Genomic DNA, 14,320 nt, shown 5'->3' with positions numbered 1-14,320 from the left:
CTAGTCTGTGGCCCCCACTTTGAGTGATACTGCTCTAGGTCTTCTCTCACTCACTCCTCCATTTGATTTAGTTAAGGCCCAAACTCATACTCTGATGTGAGTACAAAAGAGTAAGTTGCTTTTGGAGACTTTCACCAGGCAGATAAGAACCACAGCAGATGTCAAAGCAACAGGCTAACATAATTTCTTAATGTTTATCAAGTTTATTCTGTTCCCTGTAGGCTCCAGTTGTATATGTAGGAATAACTACATGTAGTAGATTCTTAGTAAACTAGGTTCTCTTACCTCTCTTCTGGAGTCAACTGCCCCCATGGAGATTACTTCAAGATGGGCAGCCAGCTCTCGGGAGGTCCAAGCCCTTGAAAGCCCATGTTTCCAGCTTAGAGATGCTCTAGGGGCAGTCTCTTCTGGCGGGGGTCTCTGGAAGCTTGCTGAAGGCCTGCAATGCACTTCCGAAAATTATCCAGCAGGGAACCTTGTTCAAATTGATCACAGGAGAGTAATCAATCAGGATGAGTTTTGTGTGAGAGTGACAGAAACCACAAAACAGTGGCTTAAACAAGATGACGGGCAATTCCTCTCTCATGTAAATGAAGCCCACGGGAGGAGACCCCATGCCAGCATGGGCTGCCGGAGGTCACAGACCCACGCACCTTTTTTCTTGTTGCACAGCCTACCACTTGCTTCCAGCTCAGAGCTGAAATAGACACTCGAGTTCCAACCACCCCGTCTTATTGGGCTGTGAGGAAGGTAGCAGGGAAGTCATGACAACACTTCCACCTACACCCATTGGCCAAATCGCAGTTACATGGCAACTCCTCTGTGCAAGGGGGGACAGGAAATGTCATTTCGTTGGTGGCGGCCATGCACAGCCTAAAAATAAGAGGTTCTGTTACCAAGAAAAGATGAAAGAACAGAAATTGCAGGACAGTTGGAAGTTTTAACTAGGGCAACACTGAACAAACATCTTCCAGCTCATTCCCTTGACGTGGTCTTAGTCCTGGCGGAAAGGGAAGCAATGGCTTCAGTGCCTCCAGGAAAGCAAGCGTTTATTGAAAATTTCCCAAATTCTAAGCTCTGCACTAGGTGCTGTCTTATGTTCTCTCCTTTAAGTGTCGCAACCCCCTTTCAATGCCTGTGTTGTTATGTTCAAGTTACAGGCAAGAAAACTGAGGTTCTGAGAAAGCAATTTGCTGAAGGTCCAGCTAGAAAGTGTGATGGCTCTTACTGACGCCAGAGCTCTAGAACAGAGCCTGTGCTCTTTCCACTACGTCGCATGTCCCTTGTGTCTGGGATACAAAGCTAGGAGATCAAATTAGACCTCCTCAGGTTTGTCTGTTCAAGTTGAAGCAGTATTGTGACCACAGCAGCTGGCTGGTGAATGCAAGCTGTGCCTGTAATGTGGTGTTCGGGACCTGTGGCCAGAGGGCAACATGACAGGGCCAGAAGCTAAAACCAGATCAGGCTGGGAGTGAGGTGTGGCAGGAGGTGGCAGGGCTTGACGCCCTGGTGGTGGACTGTGGTGCTGGGCCCTCGCCCTAAAGAATCACAGAGGAGGGCTTCCCTGGTGGCGCCGTGGTTGAGAGTCCTCCTGCCGATGCAGGGGACGTGGGTTCGTGCCCCGGTCCGGGAAGATCCCACATGCCGCGGAGCAGCTGGGCCCGTGAGCCATGGCCGCTGAGCCTGCGCGTCCGGAGCCTGTGCTCCGCAACGGGAGAGGCCACAACAGTGAGAGGCCCGCGTACCGCAAAAAAAAAAAAGAATCACAGAGGAGAGTTGAGGCCCTGGGAAGTACAGCTCAGGACCAGGGAGGGACCTTGCTACTCCAGCCTCCAGGGTACAGCTGCCCGCCCCGCTGTCGTTATGGGCTCTGAGTCTGAGTGAAGGGAATTGTCTCTGTGGTTAAACCCTCAATGATTTGGAGCAGGACACGTTCTTTCGTTCTTTAATGCACAGACGTTAGGTGAGCACTGGGGGGACGAGGCCCTGGCAAGGCGCTGGGGAAGAGTGGTGACCTCTCCCCACGGTGTGGATGGCAAAGGCCGATGAGCATCGTAAGAGGAGACATTTGGGGAGCTGTGGAGCACCACGGTGAGGCTCCAACCCCCTTTGCGAGTCAGGGAAGGCTTCTCAGAGGATGGGCTGGAAATTACCAGAAGATCGGAAAGTACAGAAAAAGGCAAAGGGGATTTAGGGGGGTCATGTCCAAGCTCAGGAGGGAGCCTGCTCACAGGGGACAAGGCGAGAGCTGGTCCTGGGAGTTGGGGATATAGCTGGAAGGAACACGCCCCAGGGCCAGCTTGGGGGTGAGCTGCTAGTAGGGCTGTCCTTCAGTTCCCCCACTTCAGCCCCAGCTGGGCCCAGGGCCTGGGCCACAGGACTGAGAGGAGGGGCCGGGAGAGGATGGGCTGCTCTGTAGGGCCGAAGGCAGCACATCAGAGCGTCACATATTAAAGCACAGCCCTTCTCTATCTGTGGAAGGAGCAAAATGAGCAAAAGTGAGAGGAGTTGAAGGGCAAGAAGAGGAAGCCGGGTGCCCAGGACCTACTGTAGGGGTCTGTGGGCAGGTGATGTTCCGCTTCACAGGAGAGGGTGGCTCACAGAGCGACTGCCTTCCCCCTTCCCCGGGGCTGGGCGTCATAGAGACCAGACCCGCCGTCCCCTTAGACCACCTGCCTCTTCTTTCCACTCACCTGTGGGCTGACCCAGGTGCACAGAACTCCCTTTGACTTCAAAGGCCTTTTCATGCAGGGCCCGGACGATGGGCTCTGCGCCTGGGCAGGTCATCTGCTGCTTGTTTTGATCTTCAGCAGGTGCCCAGGTGATCCGGGTGGTGAGAGATGCCTGCACAGCACCTGACTCTCTCATTTCATGTCCCTCAGGAAGTCCCAGGACCCTCAGGCTCTCTCTTCAGTCTCCACCCAATGTTCCCAATGCTGTGGGGTGTCCTCAGTGGGTAAATACTGTAAGACTTTTATTGTGTCAGATGATTGAATGAGTTAATATTTTAATGTGTAAAAAATAAAAGAAAATGCAGAAAAAGTGAACTTTAGGTTGATCATTTTTTGCCATTTTTTTGATGAGCTGTTTCTCTAGTGACTGTCAATCAGTCTCTTAACTAGTTGACAAACTCTGGCTTGTTTGAGGATTGTTTCAGTGGAGCATAACCAGGCCCTCAGTAATGATGGTAACGAGTCAGTTGGGACTTGTCTGCCACCAGCAATGTGACAGTGACTACTAAATCCAGTGAAAATAGTAGTTACAGGAAAACGGAAATAACCTTGGGAATCCAGTAGGTGCAGTTGGCAGGTTGGAAAGAGCCCAGTTGATCTGATGACCCCCAGTTACCGTAAGGTGGTCAGGATGCCCCACAGTCGGAACAGTAGAAGAAGGAGGCCCATTTGGGGAAGGGGGGGCTTTCTCTCGCAGTGGTACTGCAGTTAGAAGAGGTCATCGCAGGGATGTGCTCAGCGTGTTTAAAGGCAAAGGACCATGCTTGGAAAGGAGGCAGCAAGGTCAGACAGAGGGTCTCCAGTCAAGGGACCTGGGATCCAGGATGGCTCCGGCCTTCCTTGTACGTTAATCCTCTGGGCTTCATGTTTTCCTTTTATACAGTGGAAAAATGGTGCTTTCCCCAGGCTGCCTCATAATGATGTTAGGAGGCTGAGATGGGACCAGAGCTTTGCTCTGCAGATAAGGGACAGTATGTGTTCCTTATATTAGGAACTAATGTCAACTAGACAATGTCTAGCACTCGCTTCAGCTTTGTGGTTTATTCTCTGCTCTGCCTGTTATATTTGAGAACACAGTCTCAAAGAAAATTGTCCTTTTTTAAGTTATCAGAGATCTAGAAGATGATTAAAGTTATTTCACAAAAGTTTCCTAGTGGCCCAGTCCTGTCCTAGGAACAGGGGGAAGGGAGATTGCTCAGGAGAAATTTAAAACAGCCCCTGCTTTTCAGAAGTTTATGGTCCCTGTGGGGAAATGTGAGGGGAAACAATCTCTGTGAACATCTCGGTGCCTTTGCACCTGCTGTGGTCTTTGTCTAGAATCTGCTCCTCTTCCTAACTTTCACCCCAACTTTTTCCCCCAAACTTCATGGAAAACTAGTCATTATCCAAGATTTGTTTTGAGTAATATATTTCTTGGAAAATCTCCTATAAATTGCCCAGGCATACTTAGATATTTCTTCTTCGTTTTTCCCTGCATTTTTTATATTCTTCATTCTTTCAACGGATATTCCTCAAATGCCTGCTATGTGGCTTGGGTACTGAGATACAGCGGTGAACCAGATAAAGGTACTAGTGAGTGGGGAAAGAGAGCATAAATAAGTAGATAGATTATGTCAGGTAGTGATAAGGTCTATAAAAAACAATAATGCAAGATAATGACTTGTGTGTTGTCTTCCCTCAAGAGAATGAACATCTGGAGGGCCTGGACTGTGTCTCTTTCTTTCTGTCTCTGCGGTCAGTGCACAGCCCTTGAGTGAGTTCAGTTACGTGTGTGCTGAGTCAGGAAGTGAATTCACATCAATGTTGTGTTAAATGAGATGTATACACAGAAGGAACTAGGTGAACCACAGGTGCGCTGTCAGTGAGATTTTCTTCTCTTTTTCCCTAACCCTCGTGCTGTCAGAGCAGAAGCTGAACCAGCAGGAGGCACAGGCAGGATGGGTGTCAGCAGAACACTGAGCCCGTTTGCTGGACGAGGCCAAGTGCACAGAATGTGCCAGAATACGGAACCCTTTTAAGTCGGGCCTGCATCCTTTGGGAAATTATTCCAACCAACTGGACTGCCTCCCTTGAGAAACTGCCATTTACATTGATCATTAATATGATATCAGTATCACCTCAGTCTTTCAAAATGCTTTAAAACTTGCTTGTAATACCCAGACTTATAGCTAGCTGCATGATGCATTTCCTCCAGGATATAATGATGATCTCTAGGAAGACTTCTAGAAAGTTGTCTCAAATCTCTATGATAGGATGTATTACTTGAGGAAGGTTGGTTCATTCATTCATACAGTCGTTCATTCAACAAATATTTATTGAATATTTATTATATCAGACCCTGTTACAGATGCTGGAGATACAGCTCTCCTTCTAGTTTGGAAGCTAGAGGAAGACTGGCATTAAATGAGTACGTGAATCTTATAGTATATTAAAAGTTGATAAGTGGTAAGGAGAAAAATAAAGCAGAGAAGAGTAATAGGAAATGCTTAAGGAGGGGGCTCCAATTTTGAATTGAGTGACTGGGGAGGGCCTTGTTGAGAAGATAATTTGTGAGCAAACATTTGAAGGGAGTGAGGGCAGAGCCATGAGACTAAGCAAAGGAAGGGAAAATGTTCTAGGCAAAGGGAACCGCAAGAGGGAGAGGTGCTGGGGACACAGCAAGGAGGCCCATTCAGTGAGAGTGACCTGATCGAGGGAGAGAATGGTTCAGGTGAGTGTCAGAGAGAGCACAGGGTCAGATCCTGGGGTGTTGTAGACCATTATAGTTACTTTGTTTCTGAAATGGGAAGTCATTACAGCATTTTAAGCAGCATAGTGGCATGACCTGACTTACATTTTCATGGCAGTGCTCCAGGGAGGAGGTGATGGTGGCTTAGAACAGGGTTGTAATGATGGCCATGGTGTGACATATCAGATTCTGAAGGATTTCCGGATATTAGATGAAGGGTATGAAAGAAAGAGGAGTTGGGGATAAAACTGAGGTTTTTTAGCTTGAGCAACTGGAAGATGGGATGGCCATCAGCTGAGATGGGACAAGACTTTGGAGCGTTTTCGGGGAAGAGCAGAAGTTCTTTTTTAGTTGTGTTGATTGAGATGCTTTTTAGACGGCTGGATGGAGATGTCAAGTAGGGAGTTAGCTGTTTGAGTCTGAAGTTTCTGGAGAGGGCGAGCTATAGACCTCCTTTGGGAATTGGGGAACACATGAATAGTATTTAAAACCATGAGATTTGAATGAGTGTAGATAGAAAAGAAATTCAAGGACTGTGCGTTGGAGCATGTCAATGTTAAGAGGTCTTGGAGACGAGGAAGAATAAAGAAAGGAAACTGAATGGGAGCAGCCAGTGGGCAGGAGGAGAAAAATGTGCTGTCCTGGAATTGGGGTGAAGGGTTCAATGTGTCAAGTGCTGCTGACAAATCAGGTAAGAACTAAGTATTGACCATTGCAGTTAGCAACATGGAAGTGAAACAAAGCAGTTTCAGAGAAGCGTGGGGGCTGGATCAGGATTAGAGCCGTTTAAGAGAAAGGTGGAGAAAAAAGAATTGGAAAGAATAAGAGACAGTCTTAGAAGTTTGGCTGTAAATAGGAACAGAGAAATAGGAAGGAAGCTGGAGGAGGAAAGGGAGTCAAAAAGTAGGGTTTGGGGGCTTCCCTGGTGGCTCAATGGTTAGAGTCCGCCTGCCAATGCAGGGGACACGGGTTCATGCCCCGGTCCGGGAAGATCCCACATGCCACGGAGCGGCTGGGCCCGTGAGCCATGGCCGCTGAGCCTGCGCGTCCGGAGCCTGTGCTCCGCAACGGGAGAAGCCACAACAGTAAGAGGCCCGTGTACCACACACACACACACACACAAAAGTAGGGTTGTTTTCTAAAGATGTGAGGTGATTAAAAATGATTCAGTAGAGAGGAATATTCTGATGAAGCAAGAAAGAGAGGGGAAATTTCTGGAGTGATATCTTAAAGTAGGTGAGAAAGGGGATCTAGTGCAGGGGTTGGCCTTAGGATCACAGGCAGTTTATCATATTAAGGGGGGGTCCGATTATGGACACATGCCGATAAGGGGTAGAGATGGGGGTAGGTGCTAGCAGAGATTTTCCGATTGCTTCAGTTTTCTCAGAGAAACCGGAAGTGAGGCCACTGACTGAGCGCGAGGATGGGAAAAAACTCTTAGAGGTTGGAGGAGGAACTATAAACAGTCCAGAAGAAGGGGAGATGAATAAACTAATGTAGCAAATGTGATATTCACTCTGATGATATCTGATTTTTGTGTTTGCCTTTTTCATCTTTTCCCCTGATAGCTCATGTCCAGCATAATTCTAGCATGCAGTATATGCTAAATAAATATTTGCTCATTTCAGAACTGGAATCATATCTACTTGTACCTCTACTATAGCTAACCTTATATTGTACTCACTGTTCTAAGCACCTACCTGTTTAATCCTCGTAACAGCTATGTGTATGGCTTTTAGAGCCGTGAGACTAGATGGAATCAACAAGGGAGTGGTATTAGTGTCTTCAGATTACAGATGATGAAACAGAGATTTTAAAATGTCCCACAACCTCATAACTTGCCTGAGGTTGGTCAGCCATTAGGAGACAGAACGGAGATGTGAATCTCAGCCTGCGTGACTCTCACACTGTATAACTACTGCCCTGGAGTTCATCTCATCTTCCCGCTTCATCTTTAAAATAAGAGAACCGAGGCCCAGGTTGCTTATCACAAACGTCAAAGCTGAGATTGGAACCACGCCCTCTTCCAGTTCAGTGTCCTTTCCACCACCATCCCCCTAGATCAATCTTATCTTGGGATCCAGTTCCCACGCGCGTTAGCTACACTTAGTGGTAGCTATCCACGCGCGTTAGCTACACTTAGTGGTAGCTATATGGTAATGGTCCTTAGTAACCAAGCGACTGGTATTTTGATGAGAGGCTCTTGCCTGCACCGACCCAGCCATCCAGGAGAGGGCAGTCCTGTGCGCATAAACACGCCTGCCCCACCCTAAGCTTCTTCCTGAAGCCAGAGCGCCTGATTCTTCGGAGAATGTTTGCCTAAAGCAGTGGTTCTGAAGCAGCAGTTCTGTCCCCCACCTGGCATTTGGCAATGTTTGGAGACATTTTGGGTTGTCATAACTGGAGGAGGGGAGGGAAGAAGCTCCTGGCATCTAATGGGTAGAGGCCAAGGAAGCTGCTAAACATCCTACCAATGCACAGGACAGGCCTCCATCCCTCCCGCCCCAACAAAGAATTATCTGACCCAAAATGCCAGTTGCTACGTTGAGAGGTTGAAAATCCCTGTCCTAAAGGAAAACCTTTAAACAGTCTGGTATAATGGAACCAGAAAAATAAGTAGATGATGGCTTCAGTAAAGATGTTCAAAAACAAGTAGGCAGTCAAGAATAATTTATGAATTCTGCTTCTGTGCAGAATGCCAAGGGTGTGAAGGCCTGCGTGGATCATGATTTATCCCTTTAGCCATTCTCTACTTGCTGACTGTCGCCATCTGTGTGCCAAGCTGGGATGTATGTGAATGTGCCCCTGGCAGCACAGGGCAGCCCCAAGGAGAGACGATCCCCCCTTAGCACCCAGGGCCTTTGTACTTACTTGCCTTTTGTCTGTCAAGGAAATCATCCCTCCTGTTCTTTGGAAACGTCGTCCACCCTCCGAACCATGTGTGATGTCATAGACCTGTTCTTGCAAACTGTAGTCTGTCCCCATCACTGGCGACCTTGTGGGGGCATCAGCGTGCATGTTGACTGGCCCCATCACTTCTGCTATTCCAGGAGTGGCTCTCCAAGTCTCCACTCACCTGATCTACCTACACTTGCTCGTTAGTTGGGAGGGGTCACCTCGTTTGGGATTGGGAATGCTTTTCTGAAACACACCCATTTTGGAAAAGCATAAGCATTTATCAGCGCCTTACCTGAATCAGAGGTTGCTTCCAAGCCAGAATGAGCCCACTGTTCAATAAAATATTAACTTCTCTCTGTAAACCAAGCTGCTGCACTATGTCTCACAATGTGACTCTTGTTCAGCAGAACACAGAGCGTGAGTTACTAAGACCAGCCTTAGTCTGTGGAATTAGTTCGCTCTACAGCATGATTATCTTCTCCCACTTCCTTTGCACAGACCCTATTGTGAATGTCTAAAGACGCGTGAATTGTGAACCTAAAAGCAATTGATAGCTGTGAAAGGAAATATGAAACTATCTTTAAATTTTCTTCAAGCTGTAGGTTTTGCCAAAGAGCGAAGTGCCGTCTTCTTTCTCACAGTAGTTTATCTAAAACACACAGCAGAGGACGCCTAGAGGTCAAATGCAGCTGCAGAGCTGGGATTTGGTTTTACTAGATCCAAATGGAATTGAATTGAATTGCAGAGCTAATTCAAAGGCTTCTTTAGATGAGAGCAAATAAAGCAGGGTATAACCAGTGAATGGCAGAGCATTGCTGGGGTTGCATCACTGGCCTCGCTTTAATACAGTGTTGTGCTCCTGAAATTTAATAATAATAATAAAAATCGTTATCACTTACGTAGTGATATTTCTTTGGGCCAGCACTGACCAGGTAATCCCACTCTACTCTCTCTTGAACTACCACCAGCATATGGGTATTACAGATAAGGATACTAAAACTCCAAGAGGCCGAATAACTTGCCCCAAGCTACCCAAGAAGGGGTGAAGCTGAGATTTGAACCTAGAAGCTTAACACTGAGGCCCAGTAGATATTTTAAATGTCCTAGAAGAGTTTGCTCTTGAAATGAATCCCTTTGAAAAAATGAAGATCCTTGTCTCTTTTATTAAGTCTAAACTTCTGGTGAAGTGGGGTTCTATAACAGAGTCCTAATGGCTTTGTGTGCTTCCATGAACGTAATTTTTATTTGCATCACTAAGTGTTGTGGTAGAAAAACCATGGGTTTTAGAGTCCAGTGTGTCCAGGTTTATATTCTCCCTCCACCAGTCATGAGCAATGAGACTTTGCAAAAGTCACTTGACTCTTCCAAACCTCAGTTTTCATATCTGTAAAGTGGGGCGAGTGTTAGAGTATAGGTCAAGTGTCTTGCAGATTGCCTGCCAATCAGTCATCATAATTATCCCTGTTAATATTATTCATAAGTTAAATGTGTGTGCTCAATTTTTAGTTTTGCTATGAAGATCTTATATCATGGTGGGTATTTCAAAATTTACTTTGGCATCTGTGTTTTGTGTAATGCCAAAGCCCAGGTATGAGGAAGCATGGCCTGTTGAACCTTCTTCCATACTTAGGAAAACATAGGTATAAAGCATGTTTGTGTTTTAAACTTTAGGAGCTGCACAGGTCATCGAAGGCGGCCAAGTGGAATATAAGCCTCTTTCGGGCATTCGGTATATGTGGTGGTACCATTTAATTGGCCTCATCTGGACTAGTGAATTCATCCTTGCATGCCAGCAAATGACTATAGCTGGGGCAGTGGTTACATGGTATTTCAACAGGTAGGTCTAGCATGTTATTCCTATTGATTTGTCTATGTACTTCATGTTGTGTATCTCAAAAGATATTTTGAAATTTTGACATGACCTCTCAAAAAGGATTGGCAAGAGTAAAAGACCAAGCTCAAAATTAGGAGGGATGTTCATTTGGTAGTAAAAAGAAATGTTGTATCTTAAATCTGTCACATTTCCAACCTCTTTTACTTTAAGCTAGAAAATCCAGAAGGAAGCCCAACAGGGAAGTATTTGTACCGCTTAGAATTGAAAGATATCCAAAAGAAGGGGTTGACTTCTCCTGTAAACATCCATTCTTACGGACTTCAAACTTTAAAAACATTACTGATCTATTTGGAGCACACTTCAGTAAATTCTGCAAGCTTCATGTCATCCTATGCAAAATGAGGAGAATGTTTTCTTGAAAAACAATTTTAAATCCTAAGGGAAGTGTACATGACTATAAAATATAATTCATGTTCATATAGTTAAGTGCTAGTGAATTAATTACTTGCTTCTCTGTTCGCTATGATACTTATTTAAGTGTTCATCCTCCTTTACCTCATCAAAATAATTGAGGACATACACACACACACACACACACACACAATCTCAACCCTTTACCTCTTTTGTGTATGCTACTCTCCATGAGGCAAAGAGAAAGCCACAGGCAAGAAGAACACGGCCAGTAGAATGACAGGGTTGGACTCAGAACAGGAAGTTTACTCCTATGGGGCTGATCCTCCTCTAATCTCTCAGCCTAAATGAGCAGAAAAACATGAGGGTTCGTGGGGGTAAGAAAGTCAACCAGGGATGATTCATGCCATTGAGCAATTACCTCCTGATGGTAAGGGGTACTGTGGGTTTTATTACAGAGGTGCTGTTGGGAGCCTCCGTCATTAGAGAGCCCACAGAACGCACATAGGGCTGTAGACCTTGGCATTGAGAACCTTTGAGCCGTTGGAGGGGGTGATGTGTGCTGCTTACTCCTGAGTAGAGGAGCAGAGATTATTCTAACCAAATTGGCCAGCAGGTCATATCTCTCTGACAGCAGTGATTTTGGGCTATTTTAGTACCACAAAATCAAAGCATTTTCAATGAGAGCTTTTTATTTAAATTCCAGTGAAATGAAAATCTCCCTATCTCTGTGCATTCGGTGGGAGAGGAGGCTGGTTTGAGCCACAAAAACTAGAGAGGCTCAGGAATTCAAGTGTAAAATGTGCTTCCAAAGATTAGTTTAAAAAGGTCTTCCTAAGGAGCAGTTGGGCCCCAGGGCCCCTCCTTCACACCAGCAGAAGACAAGACGGGAGCTTTGCTCTCTGGAGAAGTCATCAGAGAGGGTCTGGACGTGGGGCATCTGGCACAGCTGAGGCTGGGGCAAGGCTCTGCACTGAAAGAAGGGGGAGCAAGTGAAAGTCTAAATACTGAATAGTGTTCTACCTACTACCAACCCACACTCCACAGCTTAGCCTCCAGGATGTTGACAGCCAGGTTGATATTTCCTTGGCAGGAGATTATCGGATTCTTCTTTGGAGAAATTGTCTAACCCAAAGAAAGGACCTACAGATGGTGCCATGTGGGGGTCCCCCAATGAAATGGCCTGTTTCCCTGACTCTGAACCAGGTCGTGGAACTCACCGGTCAGCAGTCACCCTCATATAGAACCTCTAATTCACTTTTCAGTGCCTCACTCTTAAATGTGAGCTGATAACCAGTGATTGTTAAACATTAGAAGGAGCCTCTAGTGAAAGAAAAAGATCAAAATGAACAAAACAAACAAACAAAAAGAACTTAGGGAAAATAGGGACAATGCAGGCAGCAGAAGAAAACTACAACAACGACAACTATAATATCCTCAGAAAGAACCAAGAAATGTTGCTTCCATAAAATAAGAATTAAAAAAAAAGAATATTGAGACAACAAGAAAGACCTCTTTGTAGTTAAAAATATGATTGCAGAGTGATATTTTTCTATTGAGGGATTAAAATATAAAGTTGAAGAACTCTTTCAAAAGGTAGAACAAAAAGATAAAGAGATGCAAAATGGGAGAAAAAGGATAAAAAATCAGAGGCTAATTTAGGACACCCAACATCTGACTAATATGAGTTCCAGAAATAGAGAATGAAGAAAAAAGAAGGGAAGAAATTATCAAAATTTCCCAGATCTGGAGGACATAAGTAAAGAGAAGATCCCAGAAGCTTTACAGAGAATAACAGATCACAGGCAAAATATCAAGAACTAGAATGGGTAAAAGACCTATATACTGAAAACTATAAAACTTTGATGAAGGAAATTGAAAATGAAACAAATAAATGGAAAGATATCCTGTGTTCATGGATTGAAAGAATTAATATTGTAAAAATGTCCATACTACCCAAAGCAATCTACAGATTTAATGCAATCCTGATCAAAATACCCATGACATTTTTCACAGAAGTAAAACAAATAATCCTAAAATTTATATGGAACCACAGAAGACCCCAAATAGCCAGAGCAATCTTGAAAAAAAGAACAAAGGTGGAGGTTTCACACTCCGTGACTTCAGACTGTACTGCAAAGCTACAGTAATCAAAACTACAAAGCTACAGTGGCATAAAAACAGACACATAGATCAATGGAACAGAATAGAGAGCCCAGAAATAAACTTATGCACTTATGTTCAATTAATTTATGACAAAGGAGGCAAAAATATACAGTGGGGAAAAGAAAGTCTCTTTAATAAGTGATGCCAGGAAATGGACAGCTACATGTAAAAGAATGAAATTAGAACATTTTTGCATACTGTATACCAAAATAAACTAAAAAGGATTACAGACCTAAATGTAAGACTGGAAACCATAAAACTCCCAGAAGAAAACAGGCAGAACACTCTTTGACATAAGCCATAGTAATAGTTTTTGGATCTATTGCCTCAAGCAAAGGAAACAAAAGCAAAAATGAACAAATTAAACTTAAAAGCTTTTGCACAACAAAGGAAACCATCAGCAAAATGAAAAGACAACCTACTGAATGGGAAAGATATTTGTAAATGATATGACCAATAAGGAGTTAATATCCAAAATATATAAAGAAGTCATAAAACTCAATATCAAAAAAAAAACCCAATTTAAAAATGGGCAGAAGACCTGAATAGATATTCTTCCAAAGAAGTCATAGAGATGGCCAACAGGCACATGAAAAGATGCCCAACATTGCTAATCATCAGAGAAATACAAATCAAGACCATGAGAGATCACCTCACACCTGTCAGAATGGCTGTAGTCAAAAGGACCACAAATATCCAGTGTTGGCAAGGATATGGAGAAAATGGAACCCAAGTACACTGTTGGTGGGAATGTAAATTGGTGCAACCACTATGGAGAACAGTATGGAGGTTCCTTAAAAAACTAAAAATAGAAGTACCATATGATCCCACAATTCCACTGCTGGGTATACATCCAAAGAAAATGAAAACACTGATTCCAAAAGATATATGCACCCCAGTGTTCAGGCAGCATTATTTACAACAGCCAAGATATTGAAGCTACCTAAGTGTCCATCAGTAGATGAATGGATAAAGAAGAGGTGGCATATTTATACAATGGAATATTAGCCATAAAAAAGAATGAGATTTTGCTATTTTGAAACAACATGGGTGGACCTGGAGGGGATTATACTTAGTGAAATAAATTAGAGAAAGACAAATACTATATGTTATCACTTATATGTGGAATCTAAAACATAAAACAAGTGAATGACTATAACAAAACAGAAACAGACCTACAGATTTAGAGAACAAACTAGTGGTTTCCATTTGGGAGAGGGGAGTGGAGAGGGTTAAGGTAGGGATAGGGAATTAAGAGGTACACACTACTATGTATAAGATAAATAAGTTACAAGATATATTGTACAACACAGGGAATACAGCCAATATTTTATAATAACCTTAATGGAGTATAATTTTTAAAAATATTGAATCACTGTTGTACACCTGAAACTAATATTGTAAATCAACTGTACTTCAATAAAAAGTAAAATTAAATTTAAAAAAAACTAGAATGAGATCTGATGTTCAACAGCAACTCTGAAGCAGGGAGACAGTAGGACAAGGCTGTCAAAATTCTAAGGAAAGATTATTTCCAACCTAAAGTTCTAG

General features: G+C 44.1%; 1 protein-coding gene across 4 annotated transcripts in view; it reads left to right on the top strand.

The window, feature by feature from the left end:
* The window catches only part of SLC44A3 (solute carrier family 44 member 3), a 94,922-nt gene that overhangs the window by 34,298 nt on the left and 46,304 nt on the right, over positions 1–14,320 (top strand). For all 4 annotated transcript variants that reach the window (XM_060302575.2, XM_030868721.3, XM_030868722.3 and 1 more), the window contains exon 10: positions 10,030–10,195. In XM_060302575.2, coding sequence (XP_060158558.1) covers positions 10,030–10,195 — 166 coding nt within the window. The remainder of the gene's footprint in view (positions 1–10,029; positions 10,196–14,320) is intronic.

The sequence above is a fragment of the Globicephala melas genome, chromosome 1 (genome assembly GCF_963455315.2).
Source record: "Globicephala melas chromosome 1, mGloMel1.2, whole genome shotgun sequence".
Lineage (NCBI taxonomy): Eukaryota > Metazoa > Chordata > Mammalia > Artiodactyla > Delphinidae > Globicephala > Globicephala melas.
The sequence above is the reverse complement of the archived record's forward strand: the minus strand, read 5'-3'. Positions and strand labels throughout refer to the sequence as shown.